The sequence below is a fragment of the Pieris brassicae genome, chromosome 2 (assembly GCF_905147105.1).
Source record: "Pieris brassicae chromosome 2, ilPieBrab1.1, whole genome shotgun sequence".
NCBI classification, from domain to species: domain Eukaryota; kingdom Metazoa; phylum Arthropoda; class Insecta; order Lepidoptera; family Pieridae; genus Pieris; species Pieris brassicae.
The window spans coordinates 14,566,015-14,590,838 of record NC_059666.1 but is presented as its reverse complement, the minus strand read 5'-3'; the positions used below and the strand labels follow the sequence as shown (position 1 = coordinate 14,590,838).

Genomic DNA, 24,824 nt, shown 5'->3' with positions numbered 1-24,824 from the left:
TTTTTTAAATCTACTGTAGCAATTGCGATTAGTAGTTTGAATGAGGGCGTTTAACTATAATATAGATATTTATCTTATACTTGATATTCTTGATATTCCGAATAACTTTTGTTTACAATATTCAGTAGTTTGTAATATGTCATTGTCAACACTATAAGAAAGAATTAATAATGTATACCATTTAGTTTATTTTATAGTGAATACTCTATTGTTACCCTGGGCAAAACTACATAGAACTTATTCTTTATAGAATTACGGTTAAAACGACGAGTAACAGGAATAAATATAGGCCTATCCAGTGACCGTGTCTGTTGATAATAGTCGGCAATTAATAAAATGCCTGACCAGTTAATTTACATATTTAAATGGTATAAACAGGAAATGGAGAAGTATTGCCACTTTTATCAGGGTTGGCAACTGAGTTTAATATTCCTATAAAATCGTCTATTAAATTACTTCTAAGCCAATAGGACAATTATTTAAATTAATTTAGACGACATTGGATGTTTGTGATAAGTTCATCATACCTAAGTCACCATTATCTCTTAAAGAAGGACTCTGAATGACGCTTACATTATAGGAGAGCCTTTTTAAGGTAGCGAATGGTTTACCCGCTTAATTGAGAGGTATCTTTACATCAACATTTTTAAAAGATTTACACTTTACTTGTGTAATTACTATACGTGTATTTGCAATATACAAAAAAAGATGTGGTAAGCAAAATCTAATTAATATATACTAGGTTGTTAACAGAACTTTAAACTTTTTATTTAAAATAATAACTCTTTTCATGTGCCATAAAATTCGTATAGGTTCATTCGTTAATTTACGTAGTTCGCTTTATGAAACGTCAACGAAATAAGTATGAATCCAGATGGTATTTTTATTTAAGGATATTCACATTAGTAAAATAAATAAATAATGAAATACTAGGTTACACGAAGCTCCCAGAATAAAAAACAAAATGCGTTTTGAGTATTTGTTTTAAATTTTAATACAGTTGAAAACCCTATGCATAATAAATATTAAAACTAGTTTAATGAGAAGATAGTTCTTCTAAACGGGTGTGTATAATTACATTTTTATTTATGTTAGGAATTTGACAGTTCAGATAAAACAGACTTTATTAGAATTTAATATGACCTTCTTCTAATGAATTCGTATTAATCAGAGGGCAAGTCGTTATCTCTGTATCAATTGAAACTGTCAAAGTCTACATGAAATATATTAAATCAAACGAGGTACCTAACATTTTTGTTTATTATTATACAAGACTGGTATTTTTTTTATATTTTGAAAATAAAATGCCTTTTTTTTAATTGGTGATGGCATATAGTTTATAAAACATTTCTGGCCTAGTAGTTTTTTACTTTTCCTTACAAACAATGCAAGTCCATTTCTCTTTATAAGTTATTATATATTTGTAATGCTAATAAGATTTATCATCAAATATTTGTATAAATTAGAACTTAATTACGAGTATGAGTTGTTTATTGCATCGGAAAATTGTAATATAAATATCAGTAACAATTCTAAAATATCTTCGATGTCTTTATTAATTCATTGAATTTTGTGCTTTCGACGCTCAACGAAGAGATACCACAATGCAGTTAGGAGATGTTAAAGGTAGTCTACCTTAAAGGTAGGCCACAGGGACCAAACTCTTATATTTATTTTAGTGTATAATGTATTTATTTTGAATTAAAATTATTAATAGGTAATCTATTGAACAGTTGTACACAAGTTTTGCGTGTAGTATCTGTACGGGCATCATACATAGACGAGTTTGGATTTGATTATAGCGTTAAACTAATAAAAATAAGCATTTTTATACCCCACGACTTGGTGAAATTATCTCTGTGAAATTGTGTTTATATTAATGATGAAAAGAAGACACCAAGACTATAAATAATACAGGTTTCATTTTTTTGAGATGTTAAAGGTAGAGTGCCACAGGGACCAAACTCTTATATTTATTTTAGTGTATAATGTATTTATTTTGAATTAAAATTATTAATAGGTAATCTATTGAACAGTTGTACACAAGTTTTGCGTGTAGTATCTGTACGGGCATCATACATAGACGAGTTTGGATTTGATTATAGCGTTAAACTAATAAAAATAAGCATTTTTATACCCCACGACTTGGTGAAATTATCTCTGTGAAATTGTGTTTATATTAATGATGAAATGAAGACACCAAGACTATAAATAATACAGGTTTCATTTTTTTAAATATGCAGTTTAGTTTCGGAATTCCACCTTAAATTACCTATTAATTAGAATGCTATAAGCATATAATAAATAAAAAAAATGTTTTATTGTTGTTTTTCTAAAACTTGGTCTAATATAGAATAATTGTGATAACAGAAATACAAACTGACTGTTTGTATAGGGTTAGTTATACCAAATGTTTCATAAAGCGATGTCGGTGCTGCTAACAACTAAGCCTGTTATATCGAGTTGGTATAATTACTTAAGCAACAAGGTTATTATACTGTGCGGTTCTTCAGCTGGACTTGAACGGATTTCATCTGAAACTTCACTCACCTCTGATGTCGCTGGTGAGATCGACAATTCATATTAAGGAATTCTTGAACTAGCTGACATAACATTCTATAATAATTTAATTATTTGTGGCAATCAAATAAAAGTTCTTTGCGATCGAGAGGCCTGAAAATGAAACTCATAATTCAGTTACTCTGTTTAATAATTAAAAATTACTTAGAACTATAAACAATTTATTTAAAATAACAGTATTACAGTCTTTGTTATTAATAAAACTATAATTAATACTTTACAATAAATACTCAATTCAATCTGCAATCTTTAAATGCAACAATTCATATTTACAACCTTAAATACGAAGACATAAATTCTATTCTCGACGAAAATATTTCGATGGAAAAAGATTAAAAAAAATGCGTTCAACGCTTTGAAATAAAAAAAGCAAAAAATCTATGGCGTGACAAGCTTTTAATACTAAATTCGTTCACACAAATAGTTCTGAAACGTAACTTGTCGACTTGAAGACGTCTTGTGCCATCACCTATATCTAAATGACAAATGCATCTTAATTTAAGTCGAGAGTAAAAATGTCAAAGTGACGTTCGCAAATGACAACTGTCAAAGCTCTTGCCTATTACTAATTTAAATTGTCACGAGAATAATTTTAGGACCTGTCATTGACACTTCCAAACTTTCAACTTCTCACTTCCATCCTCGGCTTTAATATAAAAAGGGACTATAACGTGTTACCATTTTTACAAGGAAAATTTACCTTACAATCGATATATCGTAAATCAAATCTGGTGTACGTAAGGACAAGGTAATGAAATGAGTATCTGTGAAGTAAAAACAATTTCTTACTAATACAGTATATTTTCGGAAACTGTTATGCCGAATATTTTATATTTAGACACAGAAACACCGTTCGCTTCATAATTGAAATGTCAACGTCTTTCAGGGGTATAACTCGAGGTAACACAAAAATCACACAAAAACAATTCACTGGCTTCATCGCTGTGTAACTGTATTGGACGCTTCGTTCGGGACTTGTTGGCGTTCTGAAAAAATAAGTACTTGAATGCGGGAAAATAGTTAAAATAGGTACACTTATGGAACTTTGACAGCCTTTTGAAAAAAAATAACGTAGTATAATTTTCGATGTAAAGTTCGGAAATAAAAACGAGACAAACTGGACATTTTCATAGTCACACTGTTCTATAACGTAATTTTGGATTTGTAAATGAAACTTCACCCTGGATAGTTTCAATTTCAAAGCGTGATTAATACGATATAAAATGAATAGCAATTCGTTAAAATAATTGAATAGGATATATTTCAATAAATGTATTTCAAAAGGTGCTTCCTCTACTAATATATCAACTTTCATTGCTCAACAGTTCTCTGAGCTCATCGCGAAATGCGAATGGATAAAAGCAAATATAAACACATAATAAATACGCCTCAAACTAATATTCAGTTAGGCGAATGAACATTGCGAGTGCTTGCGTCTTGTTTCCAATTTTAGAACACAGTACAACATTCAGTATCCAAGTGATGGCGATAAACAGTACCGAATGCATAAATTTGTTGTTTTTAAATATGTTTAAGAAAAACGGGAAAAAGCTCTTAAACAAAGACAATTTTGACCGCAATAGGTATGTTTTGTTGCGTATGTTTGATGAGTGATTTCAATTGTAATTTATTGTTTTTTCAATAGAAATAGATTTAGTATGAAACATCTTGTATTATATGCACTCAGCAATTCGCTAACTGACGCGAATCAATTGAACAGTTAAGCGTAAAAATATACTATAATTATAAACGGTGCAGTTAATATTCTTAGTCTGGTGGTTCAATAAATTCGCGCGTCTTTAGTATTGTTCCGACTGTTCAAGTATTCTGCAGGGCTGTCACATCTAAGTAGGTCAGAGGGTGAAAAATGCAAGTTGTACACGCTTTTATTCAACGACATATTATGCAGTTAGCAGCCCTGACATGTTATTATGAGAAATCTCGCAGTTTCTTTTATAACGCTTACTTTTATTCGTGACTTCATCTGGTATGAATGAAGAATGACAATGGATTTATCACGCATAGAAAGTTGCAAAGCTGTATGGCGTGTGTTAGCAATTTAAACCTACCAATATTTTTGCCGTTAAATTATGAGTTTTATCCACAAGCCTAATTCTAGGGCTATTAGCGTAGTTCAAGAAAAAACGAATAAGAATTTGAAATTAGAATCCTCGAATGTACTTGAAGTTATTCAAGTTTAATTTAAGTTCTGAATTTAGATTCTCCTCTGCAATTTTCCCTCGTATTAGAATAAATTAAGTTTTTCAGTATTTTTCTTACTTTCATTTACCTTGGGATGTTTTTATACTTCGTTAATAATAAGGAACCGTAATTTATCTGCAGTCTCCTAACGTAATGTATAACATATCATATATCAAAATACATATATTAACGTACGTACGAACAAGAACATTAAACTTTCCAACCCCATATGGCTATACGGGGTCGAGAAGGTCTGGGATTTTTGGCTCCTACATATTGATTTAGGACGAATACACGAATACGAAACATCTCAGAAACATCTAACACAAATGTGTATGCCCAAGTCTCATTGGGATTAAAAGTTAATCTTACCATTTCCATTGCCTGGCTGAGCTTCATTCATTTGTGTATTATTGAATCTTGCTGTATTATTTTCGGGGTTTAGCTGTAGCGATGGTGAGTATCGTTGATAATTAGACACCTCCAGTCGGCATGGATCCAGTTCTGGCATTTTGACCAATTTAAGGGGGTTCCGCTTGATGCTGCTGTATATTGAATTCGGCTGGGGCGTCAGTTGGTGTGGTGGGAGCTACGAAAATAAATATCGCTTTAAGTGTTAAATTAGTCTGTACTACTGTTTTATTCTTCACAGACTACATACTATAATATAGTCTGTGCCCAAAAATTAGTAAATAGAACTTTTGAATATAATATAAATGTATTTGTAAGGCAGAATTTAAGCGTAGATAATGATCTAACTTCGCCGAGGAAGACGAAGACCACAAGAGGAATGGCAAGTGCAAAGCGCCTAAGCGGAACGTAATAGAGTTGAACGGTGTTACAGCGTAGTTTTGGTATTTGTTTTTTACTTCTATTTTACGTATTCTTCTATTTTGTTTATCATACTTTCCTCTTTGTTGTAAATGTAACAATGCAATTGTGTGAGCAGGGCAAAGCATAACATTTTTTATCTCGATCTATACATATTTTGTTCTTTGCCACCACTGGCTGATTTTATATTACGTTATGTTTAACCTTTTTTATACTATTTTAAGCTTATCTATAGTATTTTTACAATTACTGTAATATTCATTAGATTTCTGTAGAGGAGCCTGAATTTTGCTCTGAATCTCACGAATACTAATTCTAATAATCGTAACTATACGTAAAATATTGGAACTATTAATATTAAAACAATCTATTAGCCGCTGTTTTACTATTACAACAAGTATATGAAGTGATAATTCGCTTGAATATTTATTATTCAACTTTTCTTGTATAAACTCGGAAATTCAAACTAAAATACTTTTGAAACTAGATAAACCTAGTTATAAAGTTTGTGAGTTGTGCAATATGAATATTTAACGTCTTTTAACCTTATTTTTACAACGGTTTTGCGCTGGATTTTGCGCTGGAGATAGCGGGAGTATGTTTTGCTGCTAATTTCTCTTATATTCATGCGTTGTAATTCGCTTTCATGTTTGATGCAATTTTATTTTGAGATTTTAAATCCATCTAACGAGGTTTTACTTTACTATGCTACTATTATTATCACTACAACGGCTAGGCCTTGGCCTTAAATTATCGTATCTGTTTCGTGATCTTCTTAATAGGTGATCTGTTCTGTGTCCGATACAAATGGTAGATTTTTACTTCTAATATATATGATACAAAACCAGCGAATATAAAATTCTACTATCATATTCATTATAATACAATTAATTTAGCGATACTTTTGGATTTATCACAGACTATAATTTTATTTTATAATACCTTTATTATTTATTCGACTTAATAATTACTGTAATTGATTTTGTATAAATATATTGTTTTTATATATAAATCAGACAGACGACCTTTCGCCCCGGCGAAAAGGGTTATAAACGCGTTTTTACTTTTACAGTACTCGCGGGCGTACGTAGAACTTTATTTTATGCTGATATAAAAGACACTAGGCACCGTGTACCAAGTGTTGTTTAACATTAGTTAGATATTCCCTGGGTTATTTGTATTTCTATGTTTAAGTTACTTAAATGTGACTTATGTACAGATATTTAGTTCATAAATTTGTCATTCATAAAAAAATCTGCGTAAACACTCGAAAGTGTCATTAATAAAGCACTGACACCACCTCAAATCTCATTATAATGTAGGACTACAGATTAAAAATGTTAAAAAAGAAGACCTCTAATTTTGTACATTTATATGTATGCTTCTGATGGGTGAAATAATCTCTGGCTAATAGGTTAATCGGGAAACAGAAGCTGTTAGAATTATAGTTTCCTGATGTTACTGGTCTAACCGGATATTATAATTATTGAATTTCACGGTGGAAACTCAACGTTTATTTAAGTGGAGTATGAATATTCAAACATAATTACTCACTCTATTTGCCTACATACTGACGGTCTAATGTCTGTATTAATATGATATGAACGTAAAGCGATCTCTTACGACTAAGATATATTAATAAACAGTAGTTTGTGTTGATTCCTAGTTTGAAATTCGAACTAATTTCGAATGCGGAATTAACTCTGCCTCCGAAACGTTATTAAACACGAAAGTTATGCAACATTCAGAAACGTATCACAAAATTCAATGCGTTTTTGACATACAGAAGTCAGTTCTGAATATCAAAATGGTCGAAAGATCAAAAGCCAGCCATTTAAGCGAAACAAAAAAGTTACAGTTCGATCTTTGACATGCAGTAAATCGTTATATGAAATTGGAACCGAAGAAAACTACTATTGAAATAGCATTTTGGTAAATATTTTTGTCCCACGAACTTTTTAGATAGAAATATACGTAAGGCGGTGTGATCAAAATTCATATTATATATATAATTAAGTTATTGTCCTGTTCGAAATCGCGACTAGCACACAAGAAGATGGGCAAGAATGTAGTCTTAAGTTATTTACAATGCTTATATTAGTTACAATTAAATTAAATAGCTGGAGCAAATTATTTTTAAGCTTCCTTATCATTTAGGTAATTCGATATTTTATAATAAGCTTTCTTAGAGAGCTTCTGTTTTATAAAATTTTCTTAGATCTATTATTTGACCAGTTTACCCCATCACTTGGTAGTTTATTATAGAAGCGTACAATTTGACCTATGAATGATTAATTAACTCCATGAAGCCTAGTTGTGGGAACAGCGAGTTTGATTTTATTTCTAGTGTTATAAATATGATTTGTGCATAGACTACGGAAGACAAATAAAAATAATAATTTATACATGTAATATTGAATATTTTTGACTAGGGAATAAGTATAATTAGAGCTATGGCGCGGCGCTAACGGAAAGGTTTGAATTAAATTGTTATTTATATTACTTAAAGTAGTTTTTACGGGTTGTCCGACACAACGCTAAGGCTGACCGTCCCTGAGAAGTAATACATTATATTTATGTGTGCAATCAGTTTCTGTAAAGTTTACGTTTGAAATGAAAGGCTTGAATTGTGTCATAAACAATTACATTAGCTTTGATTAGCACTGTTTAATGTAATTTCAATCTGTGTTGTCATTTCCTTAAATAGTTCACTTTGAAACCACATTGTAAATTACAAGCTCTTTAATAACGCTACATATTAGAATAGGTTACAGAAAGAATTATATTTTTAATCTGCAAGCGGTCTGTTCAGGCTTCGAAGGACGTTTATTTTTAAATATTTTTTGAAAATATGGCCACAGTTATGTTACACAGAATTGGAAAGCCGTTCAGTGATTATTTTTATTACAAAAATACATAACTCTCTTTATAATATTAGTATAAAAAAAACCTTTTTGATTATTAACGTGTTGTGAAATTTGTGTTTATAAAGACATTATCAGAAGCATGTTGTTGATTTGCAATTTTAACAAAAATCAAGAATAAATGTAAATTAAAAATGTTATTATGCTCCCATAATAAAGGTACACCACGCCAAACGTTTTTTATTTTTTTTTAATTTTCTATCGATACATTTTTAATTACTATGTTGGTTAAGACAATATTCTAAATAGTTTATATTTGTGTGTTGGAAATACATACTTTTTATACGTATTAAATGTAGTTGTATTTATTTTCAATTAAAATATTTATAAGACTAACATTATAACAAATTAAAATAAATTATATTATAAAACTTATACAGGCACTGTATTTGAATAAGCTTTGTTATCAACGTAACAGAGTTGCATCGGATACCTGTTATTTAATATATTGATGGGATGGGTGAAAAAGTTATACGTTGTATCATTAGTAAAGACATAAAGTTTGTTCTACGCGTATGGAACACACTATTACAAATTGTTTTTAAATAATAACATTCCAGTGTCGCTACAACCCAAACAACAAATGGGTCTTGACCTCTGATTGCAGCCATTTTTTTATCATATTTATTTCATAGACAAGTAGGTCCTTGTGTTTTGTGTTTGAGACATGACGGTTTCCTCGCGATGTTTGACTTCACCGTTCTAGCAAGCCCACATTGGTGCACAGCCGTAACTTGAACGCACAACCTCATGGATGAGGGTTACACGCATAAGCGTAAGCCAAAACTTTTTAAACTAAATTGAAATAAATAAATGTAGCTGAATATAAATAAATGTTAAGATCAAACGTTCAACTCACCAAATTACTTGTGTCCATGGGCAAAGCGTTCTTATACCTCAGCCAGTCTTCATACACCTTATCATGTGGCAATCGATACTCGGTGGGCAAATAACTTAACTCCAACGGCTCTAGACTCAAACTCGGTGTATTTGCGTCAATGTTGTATGGATGCACATGATATTGCATAGGCCGAACTACATATTGGTCGCAAATAGGCCGGTCACAGCAATGCCCGTGAGAAAGTAACGGTTGCGCGGTCTCTGTCACGGCGATGTTCTTCGTTTCTATTGGTATTATGTCTGGGTTTGTGTCTGAATGTTTCTCGTCTTTCGCCTCTGATTTGTCTTCGAGGAGATCTTTGGTTGACTCATCGCGGCCTTTCGCTTTTTCTGGTTTTTCTCCTAAGAAAAATAACATATATAAAAAAATGCGGTATTATTATCTATACATTTAACCAAACAAGAAGTTCCACCCGCGTGCAACCCTACATTAAAATAAAAGTGTAAGTAACTTATGTACACTTATTGTCAGTTAAAAAAAATATTTCTATAAATTTGCAAATTAATTTAAATTTAGAATTGGCAGTACTCAAATAAGGACATAGAACAAACGAGAAGCACTGGCTCGAACGAAAAACTGCGCTCTTTTAAACTCTTTAAAATCGCCACGGATTTTTACAAAATGTTTATATCTTCCTACCATTACAATAATTACAAACAGCCTTTTAATCCAAAGTAGCTGAGTTTAGGAATATCTGTCTATTTAAGCGTTTTAAAAGCACCATTTGCCAATTAAATATACAGAGTCTATAATTTCAAATTAAGGCAAAAAACACATTAAGTTAATAGCTTAGTTATTGTGTTTCGATTTATGTAAATTCTCTGTACATAAAAAATCTAATCGGTAAGTAAGAAAGCAGGTCACATTCCCCACATGCTGTAGAAAATGGGTTTTACTTAACTTCAATATTCTAAGAAACGCATCCCATGGGACTCCATTACCATTTTTAGCAAGCTTACAAGGTTCATCGGAAAACCGTTAAAGCATTTTATGTAACATTTTTGAGCAACATATATATATATGTTTCTATACCCTCCGAATCAAGTGAACTACAAACTAAAGATACCACGTGTATCATTTTTTATGAAAAATTTGAGGGCATATCATAGCTGATGTTAAGTCTTGTCCTCGGGACTCCTAAGAGTATATTTCAACCGCTTCTATAGATGAGTCAGGCATTGGTTAAACATAAACGTTTTGACGTATGACACTGGTGATTTAACATAAAAGTTTGAAAATCGAAAATCGTGTCGCTCGACAGTAATTGGCCGACGCTGTTAGCCAATCAGAATCAATACGACGTTTATATTTCAAAATGTATTCCATTTTTAAAAAACGTAAACGCAGCATTTTGATACGCACCCAAAACAATTCACTTTCGTTAATAAATAATAAGCTTTGCCGTACAAACGAATAAAACTTGTGGAACTTACCACTTCTCGGCTGACAATGCCGGTAGCACAATGCAAACGTTGCTAATGTACCGACGCAAATAAGTACACTCACAGCGCAGAGCACTGACACAAGCACGGCCGACAGTTGTACACTGACTGACGAAATACCTGTAAATATATTATATTATACACTGCACTTGAATGGGAATAGTGATATAAGATACTCTTTTGCAAATAACCGGGCACCTTTTTTAATTTACGTTCTATGGTAGATTTCAGTTAATTAAAAGAAATTTAATTCTCTATATGCTTTTGTGTCCTACAAAACAAGTGAACGCAGCGGTGAATATGACGTGTTGATTATGTATGTACATATATTTTTGGACTGAGGAAATATGGATAGTTGATGTCAAGTGATTGGTATCTTGCCCTCGCCACTCGCGAATGATAATTGATCACAAAATTCTCTATTCATACAAAAGAAGTTGATATATGTTACTTAAGCAATTATCACTATCTGTGAGGGTAATTTTTCAGAATAATACGTGTAAGGTTTACCACTATTATTTCTGAAGGATGACGATTTTGTTTTAATTATATAGACTGAAATTCTGAAATTTGCAAATAGACAGGAGTCTTTACTTATGTTAATTGATACCGCCGCCCATAGACTCTTACAGTGCCAGAACGGAAGGACCTGGAGTGCTAGGGAGCCTACGGTCAGAACCATACGTGGGGCCATATTTGCGTTTTATTTTAAGATGACATACGGGAGTCATAGATCGTGCTTCTGGATCTGAGTCGAGACTACCGTACGATAAAATATATTGGATTTTGATTTATTTATTATAAACATAAGTCTCATATTAGAATCTCAGGTTTAGCGTTTAATCTGACTTATATCAATAACTCGTTGAAATAATGAACTCCTCCTTCGTTATTTTAAATCACTTAAAACGTATTGATTTTTTAAATCTTAATGATATCATCAATTAAATTAAATAAAAATATATTATATTAATTAATAAATATATTAAGTTAAAGAAAAAGGTGCTGGATTCCTGCTTGCTGCTTTGCCTTACATATGGAGCACAAATTTGGATTTTCAAAAACAAAACTAAAGCCAAAATACGTTCGTGCCAACGTGCGATAGAAAGGAGTATTCTCGGGATTAAATTACGCGACAAACATAAAAGTGAATATATTCGCAGAAAAACCAATGTTATTGATGCTGAGCAATATGCTTTAAAAGGAACAAAGGAAGACCAATAGAGCGATGGGCCGACGGGATCGAGAGGGTAGCTGGTAGAAATTGGATGATGATGGCACAAAATAAATTAGGGTGGAAAAAGTTGGAGGAGGCCTTCTCCCGGACATGGGCCGCATCTTAGTTAAAACTATAAATTTATCTTTTTTTTATAAAATGTATGTCAAAGATGTGGAATAAAGGCTTATTATTATTATATATTATATTATATATCAAGGCAACCGTGAATGGTGACTGTAAACCGGGACCAAATCCAGGTACTAGAGAAGGGATGAGTTAATGTACTATTAACGAAGTCGAGTCGAAGCGAGAGAGGTACGTCAGGACCGTAGCAAGTGGAGAACCGTGGCCTCTGCCTACCATTTCGGAAAAAACGCGTGATGATATGAATAAATATTATAAAACGGTGCTAATAAGCTACATTAATGCCAGATTATCAAACGAATGATTTAGAGAGGGCTTTCGACCAGGTATTCAATTAATTTATATCTTTTTCATACCAATAATTAAGTGTTGAAATGGCTATTTTCATTTATATTTAAAAAAATATTTTGACAAACCTACAGAATAGCTTTACCATTTCCAAAATAAATACTAAGGATAATATAGATCATTGTTTGCCCAAACCTCATTTCCGCATTGAAGAAATTACATTTGAATAAACATAAATTGGTTGGGCTAAGGGCAGGAAACGATAAATTAGCCAAATGCCAGAATTGGATTAAAATAAAGTTTACCCTTCTTAAATATTAACTCGAATAAACAAAAAGGGTTAGATATTATTTTAATAGAACATTTACGAATAATACGTTACATAGAATCGTTAAAATTATACATAGTTTAAATATAGATAGGAATTATTTCAACAGTTTTGTATGATTTCGTAGCGCAAACAATACGTTTAATTGGATAGTGAACGCAACAGAACAGTGACAAAAAATCTAATACAAAATCTTAAGTAGCGCCTTGCGTGGGCGCGTTTTGGACGATCACATCATTACGCACAATTGTAATGTATAGTTATGTCATTAAACTGATAGAAAATTAATGGACATTTCCCCGGCTAATTTTCAGTACCAAATTACTCACGCTCGTGTTCAATTTTCATAAACTACTTTAGCTAAATCATATTTATACCGAATAATAGCACATTAAATTAAATTGACATTCGAAAAATGTCCTGTCCTGATAAACACTAACATAAACTACTCTAATAAGGAAAGTTCAAATCCAAAGCGGTATAAAACATTTCAAATTAATTATTACTAACCCGTATGTCTCTGCGGATGTTCCAGTAAACCAACAGTGACCGTATGTGGTTCGCTGTGTCCCACTCTGTTATACGCGTAAACTGACACGCGAACAGATTGCGCCCCAGACACGTTGCAGACCCTCCATTGTGCTGCCACGCCTGTCCTGTTCGTTATCAGCGCACCGTTTTCAACGATGAATACCTGCTTGCAATTATTAGACTATACAATTCAATATTAAAACGCCGACAAAGTACTTCCGAGCTTTCTCATTCTTGTCACATATTATTGGGTGAGACATTGCCTGCACCTCATTCGCAAAACTTCTGTGCGTGAGCCTCCGTTTCATTCGGTTCTATAAAATATGTTTCAGGATAGATTAACATGTGTGAGATACAGAAGGCTCACTTGTATTTTTTTTAATGTAGGAGCTATCTTGTGTAGATCTATACGGTGTAAAATAGCGAAAGCGAAAAGCGACTTCTAAACCAATACAGAACCAATCTCAGAACATCGATAGGGACAATCACGGGCCATTGCATCCTTAATAAACATCTTTTTGTCCTAGGCGCGACAGACAGCCCCTTGTGCAGAGGCTGTTTCAGCGCAAAGGAATCAGTCACCCACGTAGTCCTGGTATGCGAGGCTGTGCCTAATCAACGCACAAAAATCCACGAAACAGTGAGGTCGCTCCGCGAAGCCTGTGAAGTACCCGGGAGTCTTCTGTGCTTCTGGAAGGATTTAGGCTGGCTAATTTAGCCATTTAAATTACGCACAACGGAACAACTATGCATGTAAGTGCGGAAATTTAGGCCTACCTACCTACCTACCTACCACATACCTACGGTGTAAAATATTCTATCGGATTCTCTGTATTAATTATACTATTTATAATATATTATTAGACCAGTGTTGGCCTGGTGGCTTCAGCGTGACCTCATGACCGAGGTCGTAGGTTCGATCCTCGGCTGGGCACCAATAGACTTTCTATTTGCGCATTTCATAGCGGTGAAGGAAAACATCGTGAGGAAACCCGCTTGTCTTAGACCCAAAGCATGTATGGGACACAGGGGGCTGATTACCTACTTGCCTAATAGATTGACAAATGATCATGAAATAGATACAGAAATATGAGGCCCAGACTTAAACTGTTGTAGCCACTGATTTATTTATGTTTATATAATATTATACATAGTATGTAAAGCCGGACTTAGGGGGAATAGGACTGCTTAGATCAATGGCTTAATTTTTCCTTATAAATACTACAAGAAAAAAAACTAAGTACGTCTTTCGTGATGTAAAAATAAGACATAAATGTCTAACAAATTAACCATTAAATAAATAACAATTTAGGATACGATATTTTAAAGTTATAGCCATAATGTCTAATTTTTGTAACCTGTCTCAGCGGGGGCGCTTAATAAATTTATGAGTGAACTCACCGCTGACTACTGGTAAGGTTGACGATATGGTTAAATATAAATATACGGTAAAAGCCAGTTTCGAAGTTTTTTTCGTAATTACGTAAAATGTGTTTCGAGAAAAAACTAGTGAAGAGAACCTTATTTAATATATGTACCGATTTATTATAATTATAAAATAATAAAATTTATCAGTTTTCAAGTGAGCCGTCGTGTGGCTAGTCGTGACAGTATACGGTGTAATTTCATACAATTTTTTAAAATATATTGTTCTCAAATTTATCCCTAAAACGTATCTATTTTATTTATTTATTTATTGTATAAGTGTTCTTAATATAAAGGAAGTTGTTGTGGTGGAAACACAAACTGTACACAGTTTTTCTATCCACCAGAACGTCGAACATATTTAAATCGTTAACATATATATATATACTAAGGCCAGTGACATATAAACTGTAAATTTATAACAATCAAACCATTCAAACGATTTAAAATTGCACGTGAAACGTCATAAACAAATCTAAACACTGACGCGCCATAGATAGCCGATGCAAGAAACCTGTTCTTGTCGAGAATTCTCATTCACATACAGGTGAGTTCCTATATTCGAATATGTTTTAATGACGTATATAGCATAATTTTTGTTATGCATAATTTATAATTGTTTGACTTATGTAGTATTTTTTTAATTTAAATTTAATATTGTTTTTTGTTATATTAGTAAGAAGTGTAGCTGGTATCGAGTTTATTAAATTTGGAATAATGTAATCTAATGTTTTTTTCCCATATAAATTATTGCATTTGGGTAATAGAAATTCGTTTTTTAATTTTCTACGTGTTTAATAGTGATAGTGAGTTTTAATTGTTTTGAGGTAATTTTCTGTAAAGTAGTTTTCATTCAATAATCCTAGTTGCACTTTCTCATGTATAGGTATAATTTTGAAAAATGCAAATAGCTTTCTGTAGTCCTTTTTATATTGTGATTTTAATTTTATGGGAGCAATTGTTTTTAAAATACGTATTTGTATTGCAAATATTTGATTTAGATAAGTTTTGCATGTTCTCCCATAGCTTGAAAGTCCATATGTTATAATGGATTCCGCTAGTGCTTTGTATAATAGTAGCAGAGTTTTAAGAGGTATTTTATCTATTATTAAAGTGAATTTGGCAAGTATCGCTCTTAGCTTTTCACAGACAGAATTAATGTGCATTTTCCACGACATTCGGTCATCTATTGTAAGCCCCAGGTACTTATGGTTATGAACTAATTCTAAGGCGTTGCAGTTGCAGCTTTTGGGGTACGAGTTATAAGAATGTGCACATGTGTGGTTGTGTAAGATTAAGATGGGTGTACGTGAGCTTAGATTGTGACTGGATCGGATATGCATGAACTTTGTTTTGTTAGGAATCTGTTTGGAATGTTTCATTTATCATTTTTTACACTAGTTTCAACCCAATTTTCCTCCACGTTATTAATCACCACACTACAAAATTCAACTTTTGTTAAAGACACCCTTTTTAAGGAAGTGTATATAGGAGATAGTTACGCTCACTTTGTTACAATTTTATTCCGAAAAATACTTATTAGATATATTTTTGTTGTGTTTTTCCTTTCTATTCTGTTTCCTTTGTTCATGGGCTTTAACGCAGTAAAGAAAATCCGACGGCTAAAATTGTGTATCATAGCTGCTGCAGAGGTCCAATCCATATTTGTGCTGCAGAAGCGGACTGTTCGGGGTATTTGTTGTGTTTCTCCGAGGGAATTGGTACGGAATAAGTTTAAGGAATTAAATATCATAATATAAGTGTCATAACACTATCTGGCCAATATATTCTTGAAGCCTTGTTGTATGTACAAAAAATATAAAGGATTTTAAAGCAAATGAAGACTTTCACCAGTATAAAACGCGAAATAGAACTAATTTGAGTGTACGACTAACCAGGCTCCAGATGATAAACCACTCCTTATGTTTAAATTGTATTCGTTTTTACAACCAAGGGAAATTAGAGAATTATCACTAAATTCAAAGCCATCGTTAAACATTAATAAATAAAGCTTTTTATAAATTTGACGAATACTTAAATGATCCTAATCCTCTGGATTAATTTGCTCCAGTTCAAACAATTTGTATGACTCAATACTTGGCAATTAAAAAGAGTGGATTCTTGCCAGTTCTTCTTACCCACTCTACGCCCTTGACTTGCGAACTGGTAGTAGATGTAAATTTACAATTAATTTAACTTCTTTTTGACGTTCATAAGTGTACTTGTTTACCTATATGAATAAAGATATTTTGAGTTTGTGTTTGAGTTAACAGAGTAAATTTCGATTAATTTTGTATTTATAAATAGAGGGCAGCTACAAACAATGACACTGTACTAAAGGAATAACAAAAGAGGCATTCATAATTAAATATTTGACATTGAGATACCAAGAACAAGAAAAATATATGATAAATATAGTTTTTTATATATATTACGATTCACCATACTAAATTTTATAATGAGAAGAACGCGGTCGCTACGTTTGTCTCTAACAGGGCTTAACGCTGAACTCCTGAAGCATTTGGCAAATATTATATGATATATTGATTAACTCACAAATATGTTTTATTCTTATGAATGTATAATTCATCATAAATAGATAACCAAGATGAAATTAAGTCAAACAAAAAAAAGATTGCTACCTGAATGAATAAAATTAAACTTAAATCTAGTCAGCTGTCAAATTATTTTTATTGCACAAAGTTTGACATATTTGATAATGTTCAAGACATGATTGTGACTTGAAATATGAATAAGAATATAAGAGGGTAAGTAAGAGATGAAAAACAATCGTACCTGTAACATAAACTCTTGCGCAAGTCCGCCATCATATCCCGGGTTACACTCGATCAAGAAGCACTCGTGTGTAACATTGCTAATGTCACAACTCTGCACTGCCGATGGTCTGTCTAGGAGGAAAATTGCTTTTTATTTATTTTATCCTTACTTTAAATACTGATATTTATACCTTCAACACACAAGTTCATACATAGAATATAGTATAAACTTCTTTTTAACGTTAGTTATTAAAATTATTTATATAATGAAATGTTCTTTTTTTAAAATTCAATATATCAAAAATAAACTACACTGACCGGCAGGTAAAATGTGAAACATACAGGGCTCAGCCTGACGTCCCACCGAGTTAGTTCCGGCACATTGGACCCATCCATACTCAGATGAACTGTTCACCCTATAGTCATATGCATCTGTGGACACTAAAAAATATTAACGTTCGAAATTTAAAATTTAAACGAAACCTGTGAAATATGAATTTGGAACACCAGTGGAGCTTAACATGTATGTCCTTATCCTCAGATTTCTTTTAACAAACAAGTAGATGATCAGCCTTTTATGCCTAACACGCTGATGATTTTTAGGTATAAGGCATGGCGGTTTCCTTGAGATGTTTTTCTTCAGGTGGAGCCGAGCGCTACACAACCGAGCGAGCGTTAATACACAGAAACATTGGGACACGGCCGTGATTCGAGCGCACGACCTCACTATTAAGAAGCACCGACACTATGAAACTGATAACCTCTTTTTTGGTAAGCGGATAAAATGATTATGAAAGTTGGCGTGTTTTGGAAGAATTCACACGTTCGTTTAATCAAATTGTTTTGCCGTTTTAATTAACGTTTATTGAAATAGTTTCAATTTTATAGAAATAACTTCGACTAAAAACTTTTAACAGATTAAATGGGATTTTGGAGTAAGCAATGGATTCGCAATATTCAATTCATATGTGGATTTACAAAGGCGTATTAATTTTTAAAATTGTTTGAAAGTTCAATTTAAAAATTGAAACAATAAACATTATGTTTGTACGTAAACTTAATTTTCAGAATAATCGAAAATTCTGACGCAAATCAAAACAAATAATATAAAGAAAAACAAACAAAATTTAAACCATTTTGTTGATTAACCAAAAACAATGAATTTGCACATTATAATGCACTGTACGAAATTGAGCGCCTTTAATTTACAATGATAATGATAATAATAATAAAATAAATAAAAGTTAAGACAAATTTAAAAGATTTGGTCACTGTGATAATAAACTTTTTTTTGACAATTGAACCATGACAAAAATAAAATTTAACTTCATTAAATTAAAAAAAAAACACTTACGTCCATTGCTACTTGTCAGCTCCCGCTCAGTGTATGTTGAACTGTTAAACCACCACCTAAACGACGATGGCTGGAATAAAAACAGTTCTATTACATCGTATTACGGCATAAATAAAATAAGTAAAATCCACACCAATATCTATTAAGAGCATGAGATACACACATATTTCGGATAAGTCATCCCTGACCTATAATTCTCATATCCCATACCTTAGGGAATAGTCAAACATCGCTAACTTCCAATCTTAGGATTTCGAATTAATTTCACCCGGGATTTGAACCCAAGGAAAAGGCAAATTATTCTTCGGCACTTTAAGTAGAAAGATGCGATCACAGAGAGGCTCGTCATTCAAGGCGACATGCTATCAAAAGATATAAACGTTTAATATGACAAGTTAAACAAAGAATTAAGACATAAAAAGTCGGATTTATGGTCGTTTCTAGAAATAATCAAACATAAGAACGAAAAAAACGTCTCACCATAGGATTAGCGTCGACGTCACATTTGATGGACATAGTCTCTCCTCGGGCGGCCCGCAGCGCCACACCGTCCTTTTTCGTGCACACGGGACTGACTACAAATAGTATTAAAATTAACGCTACATATAGATTGAGTAAAACAGCAAAAGTTCAAGAAACACTTGAGCGATCTGTGTGTACTGATGTTTTTTTTTCAGTTATGTAACAGTAGGCACGAGGCTCACCCGATGATAAGTGACAACACCCATGGACACTCACATTGCCAGAAGGCTCGCAACGTTGCCGGCCTTTGAATTGGTACGCTCTCTTCTTGAAAGACCGTAAGTCGAATTGGTTCGGAAACACTTCAGTGGGCAAATGGTTCCAAATAGAGGTGGTACGCGGCAAATCTGCCTTAAGAGTTGTTGAACGACGGACGTCGAGGTTATACGGATGGTATTTGGTATTCTGCCTTCTACCGTTGATGAAACTCGGCTGAAGGGTTAACCGAACAACTCCTCTGAACACTCTTCATGGTAAATGTACGTTCAATTTAGTTATATTTCTAAATAAATACTTTCGCTGATAATCAAAGTCAACATTTTCCTAATAGAACCTCGGAGTGTGCTAACTACGGTCTAGGCTTATATATAAAATACCAGTCGTAATTATAACGAGTTGTTGTTTCTCCTTAAAAGTAATGGTTTAAGCTTTCTTTCGTTTTTACTTCTGCTAAGAAAGAGAGAGAAAGATGTTAAAAATCTATGACTCGTTTTATTTATTAGCCATTTTGGTCTTAGTCTACTTGATGTTAATTTAAATAAGTTTAAATAAATAATTAGATATCCATATTCATATCTAGAAACTAAATTATTCAGGAATCTACGATAGTATTATGAGGAGCTTTTCTAAATTAATATTCGTAAACCGTCTTGAAAGCTTTTGAACAAGCTTTGTGCTTTCTAGAGTACATTTGCCACAAGCGACTAAATGCAAGTTAGTAAATTACTCATTTAATAGACTTTTCATAAACTTTTGATATTACCTATGCGCATTATAATTGTTAAAGCATTTTTATTTCTTTGTTAGTATAATTTCATTTCGTCTCTTCTCGTCAAAACATAGTTGTCTCATATTTTATTTACATAAAAAATGCGTTAGTTTGCAAATGACACAGAAAACTTGTTGCGATGACATAATATTATTTATAATTTTAGTTACAAGTCAACATAACTGGATAACACCATATATACGACGAAGATTATGTACTATTTATGTAATGTACTAATAATCAGCAATGTTTGGGGGTGTATAAGTGTGATCCATTCGATTGGCTGGTTAAGTCGAAAAATATGCCATTTCCTTCCGCTGAACCCCTAAATACGCGGTATGTCGAATTATTTAGACTTTGTAACTCGAACAAAATGTTATTTCCTTACGAAATATTAATACTCTATAACTCGTATTTCAAAAAGGAGACTCAGGTTCAGGGCTTCTAATAATGTCTTCTGTGTTCATAAAAAAAATATATACTACAGAACTTACGTTGAATTATTATTCAACAATTCACATCAAATTTTATTATTAGAAATCGTGCCTCTGTAAGTGGAAATTTCAGCATTTAAATCATATGTATCTCGCGAAGTTCTTGTTAAATAGAAAATTCGTTAGCTCGATTTTTTTGCCATTCCTTGGACATTCGAGTTATTCGAGATTCCACTAATATAAATTTAAAATACATGCAAGTATATTATTTTGATCATAGACTTTTTAAATAATTTAATAAATTTTAATTATATTTTGTTAGTTACTATGTTGTCTTGGCTGATTGTATACCACTTTTTTTACAAATAAAGGATGTATCATTTAACGTAGTAATGAATTTTGTCTTAATTTTCTTTGTGCGTCAGAAAAACCTATTTTACATTAAAATATTATATGTACGATACGAAAATATTGTTTGTTTTAAAGGGTCTGGCATGTATTTAAAAAAATATTTACACAACAGACACAGAACTGTGTCAATATCTAGGTAACACAATTTTAAACAATAGAAAAGTTTGAATGCCTACAACGGCTACGACCAGTGACTCTAAACCAAACAAAAATAAGTCTCATAATCTTTTATGTGACTTATTTTTGTTTGGTTTAGACGATAGACGTCTTTAAATTCAACACATTTTTTTAGTTTAATTTAAATACAGTTGTTATTCTACTGTATAACGGAAAAATATTTTTCTCACGGCTAAATTAGAGATATTCGCTAAAACGTCTATACTGTCTGTATACACTGTCATCTAACTATCATAACCTACATCCTTTTCCTATAGCGTAAATGACAAATAACCAATAGATAAAGAAAGTCGGAGAGTTCACACTACTTTCTATCCAAATTGGCGAATATCTTCCAAACCAAACATATTTCTTACATCTTAATGTACTCTAATTTACATAAATATCGTTTTCAAATTCATCGATATTTAATTCAAGAAACTATCAAGATTATATCAGAAGTGGATTTACATATAATAACCGTAATTAAATCAGGTTAATTATTACCGAAGTTGCAGCACAAAAATGCGTAATATTTGAAATAGCAACACTAACAACGAAACTTGTCGCTAATGGACGCCTGGAATATGAAGTGTGGAAATAGGGCACGAGTTTATACAGGATGTTTGCAAACTGAAATTTTGAAATTTGTGAAATAATTACTCATAACGGAATTAGTATCCTATTAAAGTTATAAAATGTTATTTACACTATTATTATACATTTACGAAATAAATTTGTCAATTTCTTTGGTTCACACTGTTTGTGATGATTGAATTGAATATCCAAAATTACTGAACCGATTTGATTATTTTTTACCATTAGAATTTTACATTATCTCTGATAACGTTTTGAAATTATTCTATAGCATATCTATAGTATATTTCCAAAAGTTAGGTATTAGTATGAAAACTTCGATAATGTTACCCTATTTAAAAAAAATACTAGTTAAAATCTCTACATCGCGTACCTACGCTGCGGAAACTATTGGCAATAGAGCAAAGTGATGTATTACACTATAGAGGAATTCTATACCTATCTACAAAAAAGTTTATGCTACCATATTTAATAAAATAATTATCCAGCGGTGCAATACCGGGATTGAACACTAGGTAATAAGAATATAAACTTTCATAATTATACTAAACTGATCTTAAACGACACATCTTTCGTTTAACATAAAATAAATGACTAAATTCTTAATTCATGTTACATATGTTATCTTTGCATATTAACGGCTTAGTAGTACATGCTTCAATTAGTTAATGACGATCATTCTTATACAATGTGCCATAACAGATAAGATGACCTTCTCTAACTTTGAGGTTTATTTCGTTTGTTAGGAAGGTAGGTTAGGAGGTAAGGTTACTCTTGACAAAACATTTTACCATACTTAATATTCCGGTCGCGGCAAGCGTCATGAAAGCTTTTACCAACGCGGGGTGGATTAGTGATCTCATAAATTAAGTTCACGCGTGAACTCGGAAGTTTGATTCACCTAACTTTGATTAAGAGGCGGTTTCGCGTAAAATCTTATAAATTTCGTCAGGAATTCTTCAGTTTTTAATTAAAACCCGTATTTCTTACAGCATACTAAGTTTACTGTTATAGACATACATTTACTACCTATATAATTTTTTCATTGATCGTCAAACAGAAAAACAATCGAACAAAACATTTCATCGTTTCGTCTGCGCTCCTTTATACAGTATATATCTATTTATGAGGTAATCAATATTTCCAGCTGGGTTAAATTCAATTTTGCCTTATGATTTTAATACATATCATATGTATAAATAATAAGTATAAATGCCGTTTGTCAGAAACTAAACTTTTTTAAAGATCTATTCTTTCGTCCATTAATTGAAAAAGTACATTTACATTTAAAACAATTGATAAAACTTACATTTAACATCAAGATGTAATGGATCACTGCTGCCCTCTCCAAGCGAATTTCGTGCAACACACACATATGCTCCGGCTCGCTGCCTCGAAACACCCTGTAGGACCAAGCTCTGACGAGACACGAGCACTCCGCCGCTGCCTTTTACAATCACCCCCTAGATTAAAAAATAATTACCTTATATATTAAAACAGTGTTGCCACTGTATTCTTTCCTTGTAAAGTATATAAGCCCTCTGGGCCAATTTTGGTGATAACTTTCTGATTGCCTTTGCGAAACAATTTTTGTTTTAGCAGGAATAAAATGACTTATGATCTTAACTAATTACTATCTTTTATCGATGTTTAGCTTAATAATAACTTATTCATAATATCACGACTTATAAATTTTCATACAGTCCAAAGGGCAATAAAGACAAATTATAACTAGAAAAATATTGAAATTTCTGCAAACGACATCCCATACTCACATTATATGTGAAATAAACGTGGTCATGGTCCGGCCTCGCTCGCACGTCACAATCCAGGTACACGTCCGACCCCTCCATTATATTGTCAGGGTCTAAATTGGCACCCAACTTAAGTTTTGGTATGGGTACATCTACAAACAAAAATTTACTTCAACAACAAAGATATACCATTATTATATTTTTTTACAAAACGTTTAGCCACAATCCCATCTGATAATATATGATGGACAAACCAAATCAGTATAATGTGGTACCGTTGGATGTCAACAACGAAGGAATAGAACTCCATAAGTTACATGACTACTGACTTCATCAGGGCATGCTAAAAGTTTAAATGTCATTAATTCTTATGTTTCAAAGAAACTGGAAGTATAATTTTACTAAATGCATACATTTAAGTTGTTAAAAAGGGTTATGATTGTATCTTTAAATAACCATACTTATGTTACATACTATATATGCAATTCAATTAAAATTTGTTAGATTTAAAGTTACATTGAATTTATCTCTTCGATTCTCAATCCTTAATATATATTACAGGCCCGACTGGGAGCGGAGTTTCTTTCCATTCCCGCAATTGACACTTTCGAAGTTAAAACTTGGATTTTTATAAATTTATAATTTAAACTGGAATAAAAATGTCCGTTTAATTATACTAGTTGTGTTATTGTGAGCAGTGTTGGCCTAGTGACTTCAGCGTGCGACTGTCATCCTGAGTTCGTAATTTCGTCCCGGCCAATGGACGTTTTTCTATGTGCGCATTTAACATTCAATCGAACGGTGAAGGAAAACATCGTGAGAAAACCGGCTTGCCTTAGACCAAAAAAGTCCTCGGCATGTGTTGTGACAGACAAGAGGCCGATCACCTACTTGCCTATTAGATTGACAAATGATCATGGAACAGATACAGAAATTTGAGGCCCGGACCTAGAAAGGTTTGCCGAGGACAAAGGGACGCCATTGATTTATTTTTATTTTATATTTGTATTGCAATC

At 32.4% G+C, this 24,824-nt stretch overlaps 1 protein-coding gene across 1 annotated transcript in view; it reads right to left on the bottom strand.

Annotated features, from left to right (window-relative positions):
- Positions 1-2,772: 2,772 nt before the first annotated feature.
- Positions 2,773-24,824, bottom strand: part of LOC123720471 (protein turtle homolog A-like) — a 56,126-nt gene continuing 34,074 nt past the window's right edge. Inside the window, exons 11-21 of the mRNA XM_045677086.1 lie at positions 23,830-23,960; positions 23,364-23,517; positions 19,427-19,521; positions 18,947-19,016; positions 17,911-18,024; positions 17,612-17,724; positions 13,370-13,553; positions 10,872-11,000; positions 9,397-9,779; positions 5,155-5,371; positions 2,773-3,566 (exon numbers count right to left, since the gene is read on the bottom strand). Coding sequence (XP_045533042.1) covers positions 3,517-3,566; positions 5,155-5,371; positions 9,397-9,779; positions 10,872-11,000; positions 13,370-13,553; positions 17,612-17,724; positions 17,911-18,024; positions 18,947-19,016; positions 19,427-19,521; positions 23,364-23,517; positions 23,830-23,960 — 1,640 coding nt within the window. The 3' untranslated portion in view covers positions 2,773-3,516. The remainder of the gene's footprint in view (positions 3,567-5,154; positions 5,372-9,396; positions 9,780-10,871; positions 11,001-13,369; positions 13,554-17,611; positions 17,725-17,910; positions 18,025-18,946; positions 19,017-19,426; positions 19,522-23,363; positions 23,518-23,829; positions 23,961-24,824) is intronic.